This window comes from Ictalurus furcatus, chromosome 10 (genome assembly GCF_023375685.1).
Source record: "Ictalurus furcatus strain D&B chromosome 10, Billie_1.0, whole genome shotgun sequence".
NCBI lineage: Eukaryota > Metazoa > Chordata > Actinopteri > Siluriformes > Ictaluridae > Ictalurus > Ictalurus furcatus.
Genome location: NC_071264.1, coordinates 24,268,897 through 24,290,987, shown reverse-complemented (window position 1 = coordinate 24,290,987; position 22,091 = coordinate 24,268,897). Strand labels below are relative to the sequence as shown.

At 38.5% G+C, this 22,091-nt stretch overlaps 2 protein-coding genes and 1 long non-coding RNA gene across 4 annotated transcripts in view; 1 reads left to right on the top strand and 2 right to left on the bottom strand.

The window, feature by feature from the left end:
- Positions 1–1,172: 1,172 nt before the first annotated feature.
- LOC128613845 (claudin-34-like) lies at positions 1,173–4,255 on the bottom strand. Its single transcript, XM_053634975.1, has 2 exons — positions 3,716–4,255; positions 1,173–2,704 (listed from the first exon to the last, which is right to left on the bottom strand). Exon 2 carries the CDS (start codon positions 2,505–2,507, stop codon positions 1,725–1,727), a length of 783 nt encoding a protein of 260 aa, XP_053490950.1. The 5' UTR covers positions 2,508–2,704; positions 3,716–4,255; the 3' UTR covers positions 1,173–1,724.
- A 1,653-nt stretch (positions 4,256–5,908) lies between these two features.
- shroom2b (shroom family member 2b) overlaps positions 5,909–22,091 on the bottom strand; it is a 28,632-nt gene continuing 12,449 nt past the window's right edge. The window contains exons 3-10 of one of the 2 annotated variants that reach the window (XM_053634973.1): positions 14,228–14,356; positions 11,806–14,122; positions 11,018–11,100; positions 9,306–9,818; positions 8,269–8,748; positions 7,607–7,772; positions 6,599–6,871; positions 5,909–6,459 (exon numbers count right to left, since the gene is read on the bottom strand). In XM_053634973.1, coding sequence (XP_053490948.1) covers positions 6,187–6,459; positions 6,599–6,871; positions 7,607–7,772; positions 8,269–8,748; positions 9,306–9,818; positions 11,018–11,100; positions 11,806–14,122; positions 14,228–14,356 — 4,234 coding nt within the window. In that variant the 3' untranslated portion in view covers positions 5,909–6,186. The remainder of the gene's footprint in view (positions 6,460–6,598; positions 6,872–7,606; positions 7,773–8,268; positions 8,749–9,305; positions 9,819–11,017; positions 11,101–11,805; positions 14,123–14,227; positions 14,357–22,091) is intronic. The other variant, XM_053634974.1, reaches the window with a different exon arrangement.
- Positions 10,727–21,865, top strand: LOC128613846 (uncharacterized). The gene is made up of 3 exons (XR_008386953.1): positions 10,727–10,926; positions 14,256–14,363; positions 18,006–21,865. It is a non-coding gene; the product is annotated as an uncharacterized LOC128613846 (long non-coding RNA).

The following is a 22,091-nucleotide window of genomic DNA, read 5'->3' as shown; positions in this document are numbered from 1 at the left end:
CATTCCACAACATTAAATGTAACTATAAAAGATCATTACTATGATGTGTCATTCTTTAATAAATAAAGAATGGAAAATTGCTGTGGTATAAAAGCAATAAAAATTTAAGGAAGTGCTGTTGCTGGAAACTAATAAACTTTGGGTTAGTAATAGCAACTCTGCTTCACATTAGTTGATTGTTTATTTTGCTAAAACAGCAAGCACTGTCATTTTTTATTCCTCACTTATTTTCTTTTTTAAATGGTTTTGTGCCAGTATGCCTCCTTCTCTCCGCCTTTATTTGTAAGTGCCATATTTTAAGCCAACTTCTTTAGTGGTGCCACTTAAATGCACATAAAAGAACCATGAACCCTCCACCTGTCCAACATCCAGCTCAGCAAATAACATGTAGTAAAAAGTAAGGGACAAAAATACAATAATAATTTGAATCCCTTAAATATTCGATTATTAATTCTAAAGCATATTATTACTGTAAGTGTATTAATGTTGTAACTACAGTGAAACAAAAAAGAAAATGTCCTGGGATTAAGTGGATAAAGTGGGAGATCATTATAAGAAGATAAAGAAAATAATCCACCATCAAGCTTGGAGCATGACTCCTCAGTCCCTGTCAAAGTTGTTGGATCTTTTTTATTTTTCTGTAAATACTTTTGTGAATCCCAATCCAAGGCCTAATTAAACATAATTCACATAGTTATAACCAGAATTTACAGGCAGCTGTTACATCAGTTAGTACCAGGGCAATGTCTCTGAACAAAAGGAGCTATGCTAAGTAAGGAATACAACACAATTTTCCAATAGCAGCACATCCTGGAGTATTTATTCCTCTTATACCAGAGCAATTATGTAATTTTTTATGATATGAAAGAACATACGTATTATTCATTTATAGTTATATTGAATGTTGTGGAACATTCACAAAACAAGTTATCACTTACATTGTAACAGCTATAAGCAGTCATTCCTTTACCTGTCACTCTTTTTTCTTTCTTGTTAACAAGTTAACAAGGCTAAAAATGCACCTTGTCAAGTGCAAAGCCCTCCATCCTGAAGACCTTCCCATATTAGAAAACCTAAAGTTACCTAAGGTTTACATCTGAATTTTATACAGCGCTGTCATGGGAGGCTCCTTCCAAAGAGCCATGCTGTTATGGAAAATTAATCCATACCTTCTGACCAATCAGAATCAAGTATTCAAAAGTGCTGTGGTATAACTCTGTACAGGATTACACATAAAGCTGCATTTACAGTAACACAGAAGTCAATGTTTTCTTTCATCTCGTCATCATTTACATTTGCTTTTTCACTTTCATTAAACAAAAAATCACAAACATTACCAGAGTGATACTGGTGTAAATTTTAAATAAGCCAAAAACAATATACATGCACGTGAAAATATATAATTCCCAGAGCACTTCGTACACCAAGGTGCCAGAATACGTTCAAGAATATAGTTCACTTTAGACATTATTAGCTTTGATTGTGTATCTGTTTAAGTTGGTTGCCTTGGCATCAAGAGTCAAATCAAAAGAGACTCAGATGTTTATGAATAACTTCCCAATTACTGTCCTACCCAAAGGACACACACTTTAATTGCACTAATATTGTTTGTCTTGTAAACATTCTGACCCAACTTCCCTTCAAAAACACTAGCATTTCAATGCACGGTCATATTATGAAGCATTCATAGCATGAGTTCATGATTGAAAAATCAAAACCTACATTCACCCATCCTTCTGGGACTGGAAGGCCAGGTTGTCAATACCTAGGTCATTCTTTCTGTCTTGCGCGGCCATTTGTCCGGATTTTACATGCACTGCCATCCCAGTTTCACTCAGTCCACAGTGGTTCTCCTTTGTCCTTGAAGGTCTGATTTTGGAGCTCAGTCCTTCTGGTAGCTTGTAGGACAGGAACACTGTTCCACTCAACACCACCAAGATGGATGCAAAAATTCCAACAATGATACCTGAACCAACATACTGATTATCAGGAGCTGGGGGCATGTTGAAGTTAGGTGGAAAATTGATGGTCTGGTTAGTCACCACGGCGCTTAAGTTCCAGAAAAGAGGAATAAATGAGGCCACACCAGCAAGTAACAAAAGTCCCCCACCGAAGGAAAAAGCCAGTGTGATAGATCTGGTCTCATCAAGTCCAAAGTAGATGTTCCTGAGTCCATAAATGATGCTGGATTGACCAAAAAATCCCAAGATGAAGGCTAGCAACATGAGCGCCTGAGCAACAGCAATCTCATTAGGCATGTAAGCGTCTGTCAGTTGCATCCGCTGGCAGTACATGACCTTGTACTCAGACGTGACAAGTACATTGCTGAAAAAGCACACCCTCCAGATGCCCACCCAGGCCAGACCAGAGGTGATGATGGACAGGTCGGATACCTCCCACACCCTCCACTCCACCAAGCCGATTGTTACGATGGTGAGGATCCAGCCAATCACACCCACCCAGAACGCCACAAACTGGGCATGGGCAGTGTGGGCCAGGTATGGCATGATACACTAGCTTTTAGTGTCCAGTGTACACCATTTTACCTTCTTCCATTGTCAGGTAAAGCATACAGTCTTCCTAACTGAATGGAATCTGTGTATTAGTGTGCGCTTGAGTTGATTTATCTGAAATGGACTGAGATCTCTATGCAGGTCCTCTCGTCCTGTCTCCAAGAAACCTGACAAACACACCAGCAGCGTCCCTTAGAGAGATAGAGAAAGAGAATGAGAGAGAGAGAGAGAGAGAGAGAGAGAGAGAGAGAGGAAGGGGATGTAGGCAGTTAAATTAGCAGGAACAAACTGAGCCTGTTTAAGGAAGTAAACACACGGGGGAAGAAATACATCAACAAAAAAATCGCCACAGAACTGATACTGCGCAAAGCAAAAGTCCATTTACAGTTCACATTAGTGATGCTATACAGCAATAAAGGATAATAAATAGATTCACCCAAAATGTATTTCTTAAAGTTAAACCAGCTTTTTAATTAAAAATAAATTACAGTACATCATATCAGCAATCACCAGACAAACAACTGAAAACTGAACTGTTGCATTTATTGAAATCAACATCTCTATTGTACCTCAGCCATATCTGCTGATTATATGTCACAACAACAGATTTTATTTGCTAGTGTACAAGGATAACAAATCATTTCTAATAAAATAAAATAAAATAAAAAACAATAAGCTTTGTAGGCATAAAAGCCTTACAATGCTTTTAAATCTCTTTTTCTGTGAAAATCTCAACAAGAAAAAAAAAATACCACTAATTACAGACAGAGGTGGAAAAAGTATTAGGAACCCATACTGTACAAAATCTTGCTTAGATGTATGGAGGCAAAAGTCTACATGGGTGAAAGACAAAAAGTGTCTACATATCATTTAGAAAACAATCCGAGCTCACTCATTTAACAAGCTAATCTACAAAATGTAAATAGCTAGCTAATTTAACTAACTAGATTACAGAAGGTAACTAGCAAACTGACAAACGGAATCAACATACTTCTTTGGATTTGAATACTTGATTACTTTTATGTCTAAACTGCCTGTTTTAATTTTACTTTAGAACCTTAAAATACTGTAATCCAAAATGATATCAAATCAGTCAGACACTTATCTGTCATTATGCCTCAAATATAAAACAACTAAACAAAAATCCATTCAGAAAATCTAGATGATGGGGAAAAAATGATTTTTTTAAAAGCTCTCCTCACCTTAAGCTGTCCAATGTCAATTAAACTCGGTAAAAGCCTCACTTCCTTCTCGCAACCATTCAGAGCAAATATAGAAAAAATTGTGTGTCAATTATTAACTGCCCATACACACACCTCTCAGATGCTGGGGCATGACATCCTACGTCACAGATACTGTTAAGGTTAGACATTGTAAAGCTGGCTGAAATGGTACAATAAAATCCTGAGAGATAAGACAAAAATGATTACATTTCTACCATCAAAGCAATGAAACATTATGGCGCAATGAACATGAAATGGGGCATGATGCCAGTAACTGTGACAGAATATATGAGAAAAGTCACAGAAAGATTAGTTGGTTAGAGGGTGTGGCATCTTTAGAAAGTCTACATGGCCCAACTTTGTAAGAAAAATACAAAGACAAGCTGAAATTATACTTCATCACCCATTTAATGCTGGAATTTGAAATACACCAGTTCATGCTCTGTGTGTTCATAGTTGTCGTTTTATGATGATGGTGGACTACATCATCTGAGCTTTAGGATCTTAAATAAATAAAGTACTATGTGGTTGCTCAGTGACTTGACTGTGCACTGTCCCTTTAAGGATCAGTCATTTCTGTAGCTCCAGAAAGCTTTGAGGAAATTTTGGAGTCATCTGTAAGAAGAAGCTAAGGTTGCATCATACTCAAAACAGGTCATGACCAGCTTTTCACCTGATACATTCTACCTCAATATGTAGCTTTTTTTTTTTTTTTTTTTTAAAAAAAAGATTATTTACCCAAGTATTGAAGACTTAAGACATACACATACTCATCAATATAATAGTGGCCAGTATCTGTACTCCTGCTCATTCGTGAAATTATGTAATCAGCCAATCATGTGGCAGCAGTCCATTGCATAAATTCATGTAGATACAGGTCAAGAGCTTTAAGTAATGTTCACATCAAACATCAGAATGGGAAAAATGCGATTTCAGTGACTATAACGTATCATGGTGTTTCCACTCACTGGATGTTTTTTGTTTTTGCCCTATCCTCTGTGTGTCTTCTTACAGTATATATATTGGCACCAACACCCGTACCACAGTCAAGGTAACTGAGATCACGTTTTATGTGTAATTTCAAGCATTACACTGCTGCCATATGACTGGCTGAATGGATAATTGCATGAATAAGCAGTTATACAAGTGTTTATATTAAAGTGGCCAGTAAGTGTATATCACCTTGAAATTGTTTATATGCTCTAATATAATACTTCTTAATTTATAAACAACATAATACACCTGTGAGGAAACATTATTAAATTCTTAATGCACAATATAGTACATTACTAAAATGACGCTTTATCGCCTCATTCAGGTCATTCTCTAACAAACAAATAAATAAATAAATAAATGATAGCTCATAAATGCACCAGCTAAGGTAGGATAAGTCAAGAAGGAAGAGGTTAAATAGCACAAACTGCAAAAAAAAATAACAAAAAAAAAAACACATAATTGTATACAGTAATCCATTGGAGGTCAAGTATGCACACTCAGACATAAGGATTCAAATTTTTAGCAACCTGAAATTTATCTACTACATCTGGTTCTATGTTTACCATGGACAGTTTCAGCACATTTCCCTGTGGTAAAAATAAATTTTAAAAAACCTCCTAAAGTCACTTATAATGGACATCTATATACAGTTCTTGCAGTTACTGGACCAATAAACATTTGTGAGAAACAATTATTTTTGTAGGCATGGGATTGGCATCCCATCCAGGATGTATTTCTGCTTCACACCCAGTGTTCCTGGGATAGACTCCAGATCCATGAAGATGAATGAATAAATATTTGTAGAAGGCTTTCAGGAATTCTTCAAAGGAATTTGTATCCGTTGCAAAACCACAGGTAACAGTAATGATCTATTATTACATTGCTATAGTGTTGGATAAAACTCCATTTTGGACAAAACTCCATAAGAACAGCTTTCGCAAGACTTTTTTTCATATGCCTCTCATTTTAAGAATTTTATTGTTTGAGTATAACAGGTAGTAGTATTGAATTTGTAATACAGTCAAACATTTTAATGATTTGCTGACAGAATTCAGCTTCTTGACTTAGACATTGATTATAAGTAAGTGTCCTTTCTATTCTCGGTACTGGGAAATGTTCCAAAAGTATCTTCTGTGGTGATCACGCACACGTTATAAATGCAGTAAAAAGATATTAGCTCTAAATCTGCTGACTTATTCCTTTAAAGAGAGCAAAGACACACAACAATCCAGAGCAATAATTCATAATTACCTCAGTACATGAAAAAAATTCACATTTATTAAAATAAAAAAATTATCCAATTAACATCTGCCAGATTCAATAGATTGTATAGAATACCCATTCACTGAGTAACTTCTTCTAAGACTACTTGTGTAATTACAGAAAGGTCAAGGTGCCACAGTGCTGAACATACCAATCTGTCACCTCTCAGTTTAAATTAAGTTAAATTAAGTTCAGTAGCCCAGTCTCTGCTCCAGAGGCAGGCTGTCCTTCAGACACTTGAGTTGCTCCTCTCCCAGTTTAATCCGGTCCTCAAGCTTTCTCTGCTCAATGATGAGGGCCGACTTCATCTTCACAAAGTGCTGGTAGTCGGCGAGGCGGTCCTCGCTCAAGTAGCTGGCCAGGATTTCAAAGACCAGGCGTTCCCTTCGGTCCAGGTTCTCCTTCAGCTCCTTGGCGTCTTCATGCTGGCGAATCAGCAGCTTCCGTTTTTCTGTTAGTGTGTGCTATATACAGAGACATTAGGCCAAAAGAAAAAATAGAGGTGTGATCAGATAATTTCACCACTCAAAAGTCTACCCTCTCGAAGTATTTGTCTACTAAAAGTAAGCGAATGCATTCGGTATCATTTTCAAGATGCCGTACCTTCTCCTCAGCTGAAACACCCTCCTCCAGGTTATTAAGTGCATTTTCCACACGTGCCAGTCTTCCTGACAGTGAGAGCAACAGGCTGACCACTTTGTCCAGGTCTCCGACAAACATTCGGAACTTGTCCAGCTCATTGGGCTTGCAAATGGCCTGCACAGTGTCCTCCACCTCTTCACCTAGGGTGTTGTTGTCCTGCATGTCCTCCAGAAGACTCTCTCTGGCCTCACGGAGTACCTGCAACTTCCTGCTCAGACTGTCAATCAGCTCCTGCTGCAGGGACAGACAACATGTACATGAGTTCAGGTCTACTATAAATGTGAGGGTGTAGTTTTGGAGGCACTGGAGGCACAAGAGTAGCTAACATGTATAGTACATTTTTTTAAAAAATTGTGTATAAAAAAAAACCTCAAACCAAATCCAGTTCAGCCATGACAACTCTCAGAGTGAAATTGTGAGCTTTTATAGATAGGGATGGAGTGTAAATAGGTTTGGTCTTGGCGGACTAGATCTGCTACACTGCTGAGCGAGTACGAATAGAAAAGAAGGGAAGCATGCTGCTGCTGCAAAGGGTACGGAAGAAGGGGAATTGTACTGCCTCATTCATAGATGACAGTATAGTAACATTGTACACATTATTATTATTATTATTTATATATAATTATATATATATATATATTTTAATATGATAATACATCTCTGTGATGTAAGTTGAAGCAAGTATATGGAGACTTGGGTAGACTATTACCTCTATTAACAACATTAGCTTTGTAGCTAGATTGCAAAATGTTGTCTTGGCTGTGTGACTACAAATGGGTGAACAATTGCATAAATGTGTATTTCATCATGTATTTTGTGTGTATTTCATTCATTCCTTTTTCAGTTTTGATGTTCAGAACTGAAATTCTGGCAATTTCAATCGCTACTGCTTAACCTAATTTAGACTCTTTTAGAAAAACTAATTAAATAGTGATTATGTGTTCAAAAACTTGAGTGAAATGGCTGTACCTTCTTATTTGACAGATCATATTCAAGTTCATCTTCAGAGCCCTGTTCCTTCATCTGTTCTTGCATGTCCTTCATCTTAATCAGGAGCTCGGCTTTGGGAGCTGATGTGCTGTAGTATGAAGAGCTCGTCGCTAATGAGGCTGAGGCGGCCGTTTTGTCGTCGGCTCTGCAAATCAGATAGATAATGGGTAATTGCAAATATGCGTGAAGAAAAAACAACAATTTTCAAATTGCAAGAATAGATCCAAATACACTGAGATAAACAATGAAATTCAGGCATTTTTAAATATGTGATACAATTTAATAATTAAGATTAAATATAAATTGACCACTATATACATGTGTACAAAAAACCCTGGGGACCAACAGGATAAGAAGTCTGCTGCTGTGAGTCATACCAACAGGAACTTTTAACACTGCAACAAAAAATTTTTATATATGAAGATATAAAGTGTTAAAATAATATGCATTATTACACCAGCAGAGGACAGCAAAGGTTATTCTTGTTGATACAGAGACAAAACCTAAATCCACAAACTGTGTAATATTTAGTATTCTGCAGCCCTGTTGAATTAGCCCTAATCATTCAGACATCTGGAGGCTGAGTGTAACATCACTAATCTAAACTGCCTCTCTCATACTCAAACACAACATGTACTCACTTCTCCTGTGTGGTTTTGGGAGATTGCTTTGAAGCCGATTTTCTCCTTTGCTGTAAACCCTCTAGAAGCTGCTCTCCCTGAGGGTATATCCCTTCCATCAGGTCCATAGTGGTCTTCATCTTGCTCTGATCCAAAATGTCTACCAGACTCTTATCCATTCCCATGATGTCTCTGGCTAGTTCTTCTCTCTTCTCATCCTCCTCAGAGAGGCCAGTGGGAGCTGCACTCACTGTCTCTGTGCTGTCCATCTTGTGGACTTCTGAAGAACTCAATTGTACGGCATGGAAAAGGGAAGGAGGCTGCTCTGGAGAGCACGGTAGGTTTAGCTGGTGTGTAAACCCTTTATCAGTGCCTCCAGGTGACTCAGTGGGAACCAGATAATGCTTAGTTTCTGTATCAGAGCTTCCTTCTGCATGGACAATCCTCATGGGAATGTTTTTCACGGCAGAGCTGGGCTCTGTTGTGTTCTCCTTTAGGTTACTACATTGGGAGACAGATAACTTGTTATTGCAAAATAGCAACACATCATAGATAACTTTAAAAAAAAAAAGGATGTCGTAATATTATTCCACAAGGCTATTCTCGAATCTGATTGATCTGAAGGTGCTGATAAATTTTCTAGAAGTGTAGTGTAGTGCCAATTGTAATTCAATGTTATAATGCTATAATGTAAGTGATAACAGGAACTTGTTTGTTTCACGGACATTCCACATCATTCAATTGAACTATAAACAGTGTTGTTTATTAATAAATGAAAAACAATGCAACTGTCATCAAATTGCTGTTATACAAGGAATTAACCACTTTGGAAAATGCTGTTATTATAAAATAATCAACTTTGCAGTGGTTCAAGCAAAAGTCTAGAACCCTACAACGTTTGCCTTTAAGAGAGGTTCCACGCAGAGCCCCTTTCGGAAGCTAAAAACTATCCAAAGAACCTTTGAGTGTAGAAAAAAAAGACCTTTACTAAATTAAACATTTAAAATAAAGCAAGACTCAAACTTGTGGGAATTACGATGAAACTTCTGAGTGGTCACCTGTGAATATCTGAATACTGCACGCTGGCAAGGAGTTCATCAGTAAGCTTCTGGGGTGAAACTGAAGACCCTTGTGAATACCCATATTTTGAGGGTGCAGTCACTTCACTACCACAATGAGGGAAAGTGAATTTGGGTGTTGCTGAAGGTACCACAGAAGGGAATGGTTCGCCATTATGCCACGTCCAGTCACTCTGTGGTGTTGTAGCAGCATGTGGATCTGTCTGCTGGGAGTCACTCAGAGAGGATGAGGATGTGGTTTCTAGCTGTGTGGATTCGTTGTCATTGTGGTCACTAGGCTTTTGTGTTGCACTGCCTTTATTGCTAGATGAAAGCTTGAATATTGAGTCTTGAAAACAGAGATGATGAGGGTGTGAAGATGGTGGGCAAGATCCTTTTGTGATGTGGGTTGAGTTCAGAGGCTGTGTTATGTCTCTGTGTTCCAGATCATTCCTTCTGCTGGACCCCAGAGCGTCAGAAATGTTGAGTTGATTCTGACCCTTTTCAGATGCACTGTGACAGAAAACACGCACATGTACCGATCTAAATGATTATTCAGACCTCAAGCATGATCTTTTTTGTGTTATAATAATAACAGATTATGGCTTTCACTTTAAAGCCGTCCTCGTCTACCTTCTCTATAGAATGGAGTCAGTTTACAGTGCAGTCTTGGTGGAGCTAAAAAGTTTCTGTCGCTGGCAGTCCAAGCAGCTTCAACTGGCTAAACTGACACACTTACCACCAGACACATAGCCTGCTAGCCTGCTATTCAACCTGGAATCTACATTACAGTGTTCATGGCAGCACAGAAGAGAGGAGAAGATATTAACTCTCCTTTAATCCAAAGTACGTCCAAATATTAAGCATTACTTAGCGCCCAAACACGTACTTTTTGAAATTAGCTGTGCTATAGTTATTGAATAATTCATAGAAGTTCCTGAATAATATGTTTTAGAATTGAACAATAGAAAGCTGGTATTTTAAAGTTATAATAAGGTTTCAACAAAATAAGACAGAACTGGGGGAAAAAATGGAAGATTGATTTACTGTATTTTAAGAGTCTGTTTTTTTAGACATATGTAGAAAAGTTATTAGGTATACATTGGCAGGGCTCAGCATTAATTAGAGCATAAAGAATTATTATTATTATTATTATTGTTGTTGTTGTTGTTGTTGTTATCCACATACATTGCATACAATATATTACACTATTGGTATAACTATATTATACAGGTACAGCTCAAAAAATTTGAATATCGTGGAAAAGTTCATTTTTTTCCGTAATTTAATTCAAAAAGTGGAACTTTCATATATTCTAGATTCATTACACATAAACTGAAATATTTCAAGCCTTTTTTTGTTTTAATTTTGATGATTATGGCTTACAGCTCATGGAAATCAAAAATCCAGTATCTGAAAATATTAGAATAAAGAATTTAGAATACAGAAATGTCGACCTGAGAAGAGAACATTATACAAAAGCTGGATTTAAAATATTGCCCTAGAATTGGATTTTCCTTCAGTCACAAAGTCTAGATTTCACGCTACATTTACATTTAACCATTTAGACAGTGCTGTCCCTTGCTCATGTTTCTTCAGAGCTGTGGTCATGTTAAATGAGGTATAGTAGCTAGAACACCAGAAATACTAGCATCATTATAATTTATTTGGTATCTTAAACAGATTTTGGACAAGTTAAGATAGAGTCTAACCTTTCACTATGAATTTTCTCTGGGTCTAGTGTGTGTTCTGGATGAGATGCTGCCACAGGCTTCTCTGTAGACAGACTGATTTTCTAGAGGGGAAAAGGGAAGGAAACATCAGTTAACAATAAGTTAACACACACTGAGCCCTTTATCAGAATAGCATTGTGGATTAGGATTTCTAAATTACTTTGCAGCAAAGAAAGCAACAGGTTAACAACAACCAACATTTACAGTATAGGAAAGGAAAGCTACAGAGTCAACCTATAAAGGATTTAATATCCTACCACTAACAGTGTATGTTTGCTAAATTCGAGAAATAGTGCAGAATTGCCCCCATTACAACTAAAGTATAATCACCTAAAATGTATTCTATTATTATAATAATTGTACTCTTTTTCTCTGTAACAGCTCTTCTGTTTAAGTGGTAATTCAATCATTATCATTATCTTATCATCAGCGAGAATGGCAGTAGTGCAATGACAGTTTTTATTATGCAAAAAGAAACTCAACTTAATTGCAATATCTGAGATTGAAGCATAAAAGCACACCCTATGAACACAAAAAAAGATTTTTTTTTTTTTTAAATTGTCTATAATAAGCATAACGGAACAAAGACGACTATTGCAGTAATATGCAAGATGTCAACCTTATATACCAAATCAACGAGACAAAATCAAGACAGACCAGTAACAACAAAATTCATACCAATAACAGGCCCAGTAACAGACATTCATGTCTGAATGTCTCAGCTCAGGCATTGTTTACTGGATAACCAAAAAATTATAATAACTTACTTCCCCATGAAAATCTGCGGAAGGAGAGGACCTGGATCTTTCATGGATGCACACCATGTTGTTGCCTTCTTCTTTCCCTGAATCCAAAATGTTCTCTGCAGAGTGATATCTGCTGGATGTTCTTCCTCCTATTGACTTCCTCTGCAAGTTCCATGTTGCCTCATACTCTGCAAAAGTGCCTAGTCGCTGCTGTTCTTCAGCTGTGGTGTTACTGAATTGCTGTTTTGATGTAGACTTTCTATCATTTTCACCTACAAGCAAAGTAAACCTACTTTCTCCTCCACCGATGCTTTCACTGGGGTTCAGTTGGGATTTCCTTGGGATGGGCTTGGAGAATGTTGGTCTAGAAGCTCCTTCAAAGAACTTAAATCTATCTACAAAGGAGCCAAGAGTTGCTTGTTGTGAGGCTTTTTCTTCTACACCCACTTCATTGATCTTGTCAGGCTCTGAGAAAGAATGGACCCTTTTGTCCAGGGGGAAACGCTTTCGACTTCCAATGCGGGATACATGGCCATTGGTAGAATCTGATTTTGTGCCTAACTGACCTTGAAATGTTTCATTCCCTGGAAGCTCCAGATCTCTCCTTTTAAATGATGTGGCCTGTAGAACTCGAGCTTGTGCCTCTTTCAGGTGGTCTTTGTAGGTGCTTGTAAAAGATCCATCTGAAGAGGATGTCGATGTCTCTGTAGACTTCCAGACCCCTAGGTCCTCCTCAGATTCTCTAGGACAATTTAGGTTAGCAGCACTCCGGCTCTTTTGAAGCTGGGCTCTCTTTTCTTGGATCTCATTGAGCAAAGTAGTGGCATAGCGGTCACTTCGTCTTCCTTGCTTGCTACTTATGGGATAAGGTTTTTCTTGCAGTGCGCATCCTTTTGTTGTAATCATGTTACTGTCAGCCAGAATCCTGTTCTCCTGAGCTAAAGAATGTAACAATGGGGTCTTCTGAGGGCAGATTTTATGTCCATTCTTGGAGATCCAAGGGTCATTTTGTGTATCTTTGTGTGCTCTGGTGGTAAGAGATCTCTGCTCTGCCTGTTGGTTCACAATGTTGTTGAGGTGGTTCTCAGAAATTCCTCCATCCTTACTCCATTGATTATCCTTCTCTTTTTTTCCAGAGTTGGGCTTCACAATTGCTGGACTTGGAGCTTCTAATTTTGGAGGACTGACTGTGTGTTTGTAGCTTTTGTTCTCAGATGCCTGCAGGGAAGTTAGAGGGTACTTTAATTTTATCGTTCTTTGATAGTTTGCTAGGTTCCTGTCACTGCTAGCATGGATAGGCTCTGATTCTGGCCTCCATTTATGCTCTCCAACTCCATCTGAGATCCCGTGTGTGGACTCCTCAGAAGCGATGCAATAGTATCGATAATTAGCCATTCCACCAGAGCTGTTGTCAGGAGCTGCACTAGACAGAGACCCTGTGGCACTTCCAGTTTGCTTCTGGAAACCCACATTAGTGGGAAGATTCTGCAGGCTGCGGTAGTAGATGCCAACACTCTGCATCTTGGGTGCAAACGTATTCCTGGGATAAAGGTAGAAGGGACTCTCATCACTATGCTGCCGGTGATGCTGAAGCTGACAAGAAAAGGGGTTCTGGCCTTGTCTTACATCAGTACTAGATAAGGAATAAAGCTTTGTGGTATTCAACTCGTTTGGGCAGTGGTCCTCAGCTGATAGCTGTACTTGGAAAAAATCTTTTTTAGATGGTGGGTTGTAGCTATGTTGTGATTGGAGTCCTTGTTCACTAAAATGATAGTTATCAGCCTGCCTGTCTGTAACTCTACTATGGGATTTCTGATGGGAATGTGCAGGTGGTCCATGCGAGTATGGGATCCCTAATCCCTTTTCATGAACTTTAGTTGCTGTGAAACTGTCATTGCGTAAAGGTGGCGCTGGAGGGGGTGGCAAGTAAGCTGCTGAAGACTTCTCTGGAACATGCCACACAGGGTTAATATTCAACCTCCCAGAGGAGAAGAATCTGGATCCAGCCTGGTCCTCGATCTTATGGCTGATACAACCTTCATTACTCACAGGAATCTGTACGTACGTGCTGTGTTCACTTTGGCTGCCCTGATAAAACATACACTCCGATGAGGCGGTACTTTCTGACAAACACTGTTCAGGTGTGCTAGAGGAAAATGCTCTATATCCAGAGTTATCTTTATCACCAACTCTCATGGTTGGTAACATTTCTGCTCCAATGTGATGCGTGTTGGAGGAGCGCTCTAGAAGTTCCATGTTGCCCACTGAGCTGAACTGGCATGACGCGTACTGCAGATTTGTCTGGCCCCAACAACTGATGAAGTCATTTGAGGATGAACTGAAAGAATAAACAGGAATATTGCTACTTTATGACGAACAATTCAATACATTTTTTAATTAAAAGGGCCACAGTGAAACACCGTTTTTGATGGAAATTTCTCACCCTGCATCATGCTTTGTCTGCCACACAGGTTCAAGCATAGCAGCATCTTCAGTCTCATGAACTTCTGAGGAATTCTCAGAGACTTTGGAAGAATTCCAAGTGTGAGGTCTGCAAAAAGGTTCATTCTTCCTAAAAGGTAAACAGATAAGAGTGGTTTAAAAGATACATTTGAGTGCAAAAGTTTCCATACCCTCGCTGTGAAATGATGAAACCAATAAGACCTTTCAAGTGAATTTGGTATTACAGATGGCTCTTCATTATCATAAGCAAGTCAAAAAGGCTGTTTAAAGATATTAATATTAAACAATCGAAATAATGTTTTCTCTATTCCAACAATTTTTAGGTCATCTGCTGATGATTTGTCTCATTTATGAACCATGGGTTTTTACTGTTAGTAATAGTGTCTCTAAACACTTTAATATCTTTTTATACTCTTCTCTTGAAAGATCAAGATTATCTGTTTTAGGTAGAGATGCACCGATGTATTGGCCGATAAAGGCTATTTTTCATGCTATCTGCCATCGGCCAATAGTGTAAAAACATCCAATGATCAGGGCCGATTATATCCTGTCAATAAAAAGAGGGCTGGAAAACACATCGATTTCATGCTGTGGGTAAAGATAATGTCTCTTGTGTGGAATGACGACAAAACTGAAGTTTGTAAGCTCTATAAGCTGCTAAAATTTTACACCGGACACTGCAGCAGTGAAACGAGTGTTCTCCTGATGGTGGACGCATGAACATATAACTGACTCTAATTTCACCTTCAAATTAACTGCTAATCCTAGAGGTTTGCATACTTTTGCCACTCACAGACATGTAATATTGGATCATTTTATAATATTTTGTCTCATTTGTTTCATTGGGTTCTCTTTGTTTACTTTTAGGACTTGTGTGAAAATCTGATGATGTTTTAGGTCATATTTAGGTTCACAAACTTTCAAGCACCACTGTAAGATATAAAAAAATGTAGTACTTTTCAGCTTGCTTATAAGGAAAATTTCTCATTCAACTGCTGTAATGTTTGGGCAGATACTTGTGATACCTCTAAGAGTTTTTCAATAGGAAACACCATTACAAGAACATTGAATTATGTTTAGATAAATTGGAAGTATGGCTTCCCTTTTTTATTTGATATTTTTTTCATCGAATCAAAAGGGATGCAAACGTTGCACTCAACAATATGCTTTGACACTACCAAGATAAAGTAGGAAGGCAGCTGATTCCCTGATCACTTGCATATGCATGCCTGAAGGTTTATATAAGTATCTGTAGAATAACATCCTAATAATAAAAGACAATTACTGTAAATATTTACTGATTTGCAACACACATACCCTTTGACCCGATTCTTCCTGAGGAGCATGCAAGATAAGGAAGGAAATACGACACATTATTAGACAGAACCATCAACCAAACATAATGCAGCAATGTCTCTTTGAATTATAAATAAATAAATAAATAAATAAAAGATTCATTTATTAAATAATACAAATGCTACTGCATAGATTATTACTAGTTTCAAGCAATCTAATAAAAATGGCTTCTTGGGAATCAGAATAATCCCTTGCTTGCTCATTAACAGCACAGCTACACCACATGGCAGTATAGTTGATGGTGGAGTATGGGTGGATGCTACACTACACAGTAAAGGCTCATGCAACTTGGGAGTCATGGAAAACTAGGGAGGGGCCAATTACTACAAGATACCTCATAGAACTTTGCACAATCTTCGTTAGAAAGCTTCTGGCCACGTGTATGTCACTTTCTGCAGGCATTGTTTGTGTTACAATATCCACCATTTAATCTTCCTGTACAGCATAGAGGAAAAGAAACTGCTCATGTAAGCGTAAATTTCAACATCTCCACATGATAGTTGAAGTATGAGCTTATAAAACTAAATCACTTAGGAATTAAGGTGTTTTCAGAATACTACCCTGCTGACATATGTAGTGTGTGAACAAGACACATTTTCAAGACTGGGAACAGTCCAGAGAACCAACTTCCACCAAACCATGGTACAGTCCACTTCAGGTGTGAAAGCTATGAGCTCTTGGTACTGTGCGTTGAGCAACATGATCAGTTCATCTTGTCACATTACTTCCTGTTTCTAGTTTTGCGATTGTGCAGAAAGGCAGAATTCCTTATTGTTACATAATACAAGACATTCATAGTACTAGAGCACTGTAATTAGCTCAGCTTTGTGGTGTGAATGCTTGCACTGAAAGCATAGCAAAATAATGCATGTCTCATGATAGCCTAGATGGCTAAAAATCTTCTATACCAAAAAAAAAAAATTAAAAGGTTTAATCAGGTGCCTACCATTTTCTCAACTTCACAACTGTTTTCAAAGTGAAAACGGTTAACTATGAGTTATCCTGTACAGTACCATCAAATATCTAGATGTCAGATCACGCCACCATATGGCCATACTCTAAGTAAGTGTTACTAAAAAGAAACAGCTGGAGGAACATTTCGCAACTAATTAGGTTAATTGGCAACAGGTCAGTAACATGATTGGGTTTCAATAGAGTATCTTATAGAAGCAGAGTCTCTCAGAAGTAAAGATTTGATGGAATCTGGATGGAAGCATATGTTGCTCTAAAACATGGATATACCTTTCAGAATTGAGGGTGCCTTTCCAGATGTTCAAGCTGCCCATTCCATAGGCACTAATGCACCTCCATACCATCAGAGACTCAGGCTTTTGAACTGAGCGCTGATAAAAAAGCCGGATGGTCCCTCTCCTCTTTAGTCCTCTTTAGTTTAGAGGACATGACGTTCATGGTTTCCAAAAAGAATTTTAAATTTTGATTCGTCTGACCAAAGAACAGTTTTCCACTTTGCCTTAGTCCATTTTAAATGAGCTTTGGCCCAGAGAAGACGGTGGCATTTCTAGATCATGTTCACATATGGATTCTTCTTTGCATGATAGAGCTTTAACCAGCATTTGTGGATGGAACGGCGAACTGTGTTCACCAACAATGAGTTCTGGAGGTGTTTCTGAGCCCATGCAGTGATTTCCATTACAGAGTCATGCCTGCTTTTAATGCAGTGCCGCCTGAGGGCCTGAAGATCACAGGCATGCAATACTGATTTTCATCCTTGTCCCTTGCACACAGAGATTTCTCCTGATTCTCGGAATCTTTTGATTATATTATGCATTGTAGATGATGAGATATTCATAGTTTTCTCATAATTTTATGTTGAGGAACATTATTCTGAAATTGTTCCACAAATTGTAGATGCAGTTTTTTTCAGATTGGTGAACCTCTGCCCATCTTTACTTCTGTAAGACTCTGCCTCTCTAAGATACTCTTATTATACCCAATCATGTTACTGACCTGTTGCCAATTAACCTGTTTAAACTGTTTCTTTTCAGTAACACTTACTTTTCCAGCCTTTTGTTGCCCCGTCCCAACTTTTTTGAGATCAACTTTTGCGGTCATCAAATTCAAAATTGACTCATTTTTTTTTTTTCTTAAAATGGTACATTTACTCAGTTTAAACATTTGATATGTTCTGTTGTGAATAACATATGAATTTATGAGATTTGCAAATCCTTGCATTCTGTTTTCATTTATATTTATTTACATTTTACACAGTGTCCCAACTTTTTTGGAATTGGGGTTGTACTACGAGACCAAAGTCTAAGGACTGTTAATGAATTACAAAAAAATCCCACTTACCAAATAATTACTGCATGACAAATATTCCTATTACTTCATTTTCAAGTTCTGCAAATAAAGATGAAAGTAAATTTGTGCTTTTCTTCTAGCCAGCAAGAGTTCCATGAACACCAGAACATTCTGGAGCTGAGAGTCCTAAAGAATTCCCACCAGCAACTCCCAACACTCAGAATAATACATCAAGTCAAGTGTAGCCTGACCAATAGACAATCAGCCTCTACCCCCTACTCCCTCCCACACTCACACTCACACACACACACACACACACACACACAAACACACAGGTACAGTTTCGGTTTTTAGTTTTCATGTGCTTTATTAGCATGACAAATAATTGTACATTTGTATTGCCAAAGCATACACAAACAAAGCAAAGCACCATACTCGGAGGATCACACCCCTATATCATCCACAAACTGTGGGGAACTGATGGTGTGTGTGTGTGTGTGTCCTGGTCAATAGGAGGATTATGCTAGAGATTTAACTCTAGCAACAGAGGGTGTCCAGTCATAACAAGTGCTATAATCTGCTTCTCTGGTTGGCTAATGGTTTATAAACAATGGTGGAGCTACACATGTTGGTCTTCTGAGTGTTACAAGTGAAAAAAGTCATCAATTAATTAAAGAGAAGGCTACCTACACAGGTACCCGGGGACAGATATTTCAAATTTGTGCTGCGGTCAGGGAAAACCCTTAAATAAACTAGTTAAATAACCTGAGTCATCGTTTAGTTATGTGGTAGCCTCAGCAGCCTGTGTGTGGGATACAGAGCAGACATGAGCCTGGACAATTTGCTCAATAGAACCACAGAGACAGCAGACAAATAAATGCAAGCATAATCACAACACAGCTTACTGGCGACAGGGCACAAATTCTGTCAGACCGCAAAGCACATGCTCACTTCTCAATATCAGATATTTAATTTAACTTGTATCTCTAAGTGACTTTCAAATGCTCACCTTAACTGCTCATTAGTCTCAGTCCCCATGCTTATAAACAAGAGTTAAATTAAGGCATAATAGTGATAAAGCAATTATATATGTTCATAACGATTTATATTTTCATGTCATTTTAATGGCAAAACTGCTGAAAATGTAAGGTCTGTTCACAGGGGTTACTGATATAAACAGACTATTAGGGCTAAGCCTCTAGGTCTTTCAATCATAAAAAGACATCAGGTTTCATTTCTGACATCCACATCAGAATGTTAACAAATGTCTTCCATCCTTTCATCCATTTTCTGTACTGCTTATCCTGCACAAGGTCATGGGACGCCTGGAGCCTATGCCAGGGGACTCGGGGCACGAGGCGGGGGACACCCTGGACAGGGTGCCAACTCATCACAGGGCACAATCACACACACTCATACACTACAGACAATTTGGAAATGGCAATCAGCCTACAATGCATGTCTTCGGACTGGGAGAGGGAACAAGAGTACCCGGAGGAAACCCCCAAATCACTGGGAGAACATGCAAGTGCCGCGCACACAGGACAGAGGCGGGAATCAAACCCCCAACCATGGAGGTTTGAGGCAAACATGCTAGCAAATGTCTTAAAACTGATTCTTTTTCACTTTAATGGAACCTAGCACAACACAGTGGTCTGAAGAAGTGAGGCTGGGGCTGACTTCTTTCTAGCCCAGATTGTAGATTCATGCAGTCTATCAGTATCAGGTGATTACACAGTGTGACACACCCTCTAGTGTTGATCTCCATTTAGGCTGAAATTTAACAGCTGGCATCACTGACACATCTGTAACAAGACATCAGCAGTTATTGAGAAACTGCATGGAAATACAATCGAATGTGTAATGATCGAGAACGAGATGGATTATTTACTCTATTGTTTTCTATTGCCCCCAAAACACCTAGTAGAAACCTTAAGATTGTCCAATAAAAGTACAAATGTGTGCAAGTATGTGTACAATAGTTGCTCAGTCCTTGATAGGGATTCTATTATATCCCTTCCATCTAATATCACGACTAGCCATCAATTTCTGTTCACCAATCACATTTCTCTGATATCAATGTTAGAGACATCCATATAATCATTTTGGAGAAACTAGCCCGGGATATCGCATTTGCTGAAGGCCCAGACTTCATTCTGGCAAACTTTAGGATCACAATGTTTACGTGAGACTGTGGAGGAGTGTATGCGAGGACTGAGTCATCATCCAAAGTAGCAGATTAGCACAAGTCTGCCTAACCCAAGGATATATGACTATAAAAGAGATGCAGAAAGAGCAGACGAGCAAGAAAGAGAAAGAATGTTTCTAAGGTCATGTCCCTCTGAGGTTTGAGGTCTCCTTCATATTGTGTCTTTTTCTAGACAGGTTATGGAGGTTAAACAACACATGGCCCATTAGCAGAGAAAAACACAAATGTGTTAGTTCAAACAGAATCTCTCAGTCAGTCATGATATTTCTTAGATAAAATACAAGGTATTATTGAGACGGTTCTACTTAAAATGCTGGGGGGAAATGGCGGGGAAGCACTCTACTGCAACGTGTGAATGTGGCAGCATCTTAAATCCTGTGAGGACAGACCTTCACTACTGCTCTCGTGATGTGACAGGTGCCAGAGCACCTAAGGACAGCTCGAGAGGAACAACAAAAACATGATGGTTCATTTATATTTAGTAAATGTTATTTACTATTTACTATTTACTATTACAGATCTATAATCGTAGCTATGATTTGAGTTAAAAAAAAAAAGGAGTACATGCTACAGTTGAGGTGTCCAGAAACTGGGTGGTCCTTGAGGTGTTTATATACACAATAATTTTCTTTTCGGTGTTGTCCATATGCTCTAAATATCATTTTACAGTTAATACACAGTGCCATGACTGCAATGATAATCATTAACAGTCCTTAAATCTACTGCATTTTGACTTTCATGTCATATCCTATACATTAAACAACCTTAAACAACTTCAAACTGAAAGGTTCTCCACGTCTCATTCTCAAAAATATATCCTAACATTTAAAAGTACATCTAAAATTAATGCAGAGATATATTATGTTTGGATATTACTATAAAAGATACTTTACCCCCAAGACATTACTATTACACCAAGCATGCAGTCAATGTGATGAAATACCTGCTCAGTTGAATGAGTCAATCAGTTCCTCCAAACAAGTTGGTTTTAATGTGCATAGAGATGTACTTTAAAGAAGTTACTGCCCTTTACTGGATTACTCTGTTCCCAAAAATACCCACCAAAACAATGGGCTCACACAGAGCAGCCAATCCTGTGGACCCACTGCACTCACCTAGGCAATGGAACCAACCATTTCTCTAATACACAGGGGGGTTAGTAAATTTATCTAAATAATGTTCCTTCTGTATTCCATTTGCACTCCTGTAGCTTTCAGGGGGAAATGCTAGTCATGTTTGCTTCACAGGATATAGCGAGAATTACATTATGCTTAAAGAATACACAATGTCATGTTTCTCCTTGAGTAATTAAATTTCACTGATTTCCCCTACACTGAGGTTTGTCCAGCTTTGCAGGTTGTAATTGGATTCTGAGTGAAGGCATGAGTAGCCAGATCGCACAAAGGCTGAAACCTCTCTGTGTAATAAGTTAATAAGAATAGTAAGTTATTACATTGGTATAGAGTAATCTGAAATGGTAATACTCTTGGATCCTATTTAAAGTGGCTAAATGAAATGTGCAATCTGATCATCTGTGTGTGCAGTTAGTGGATGTGGTGCTTAACACCTCGCACATCTGAAAACCATGCTGGTAGGTGTACTGGTTACACTAAATTGCCCCCTAGGTGTGAATGTGTGCACGTGGTGCCGTACAATGGACTGTGAATCTATCCTAGGTGTATATACCCGCTCATTCAGTTTCAGTAAGCCCTTTATCCTGGTCAAGGTCACGGCGTATCTTGAGTCTATCCCTGAAACACTGGGAGTAAGGCAGAAATACACCGTGGACGGGACACCAGTTCGTTGTAGGGCACCATGCACACATACATTCACACACTCATGCACACCCAGGGGTAATATATGTTAGCCAATAAGCTACCATCTGGCATTTTTGGGAGGTGGGAGGAAACCAGAGAAGTTCTGCAACCAGTAACCAGTGGACTACTGATCAGAAGGTTGTGAGCTCAAATCCCAACACTGTCAAATTGCCACTGCTGGGCCCGTGACCCTCATCTAA

Bases quoted from the DNA above. Each gene is read 5' to 3' on its own strand.
- LOC128613845 (XM_053634975.1), bottom strand. From the start codon at position 2,507: ATGCCATACCTGGCCCACACTGCCCATGCCCAGTTTGTGGCGTTCTGG.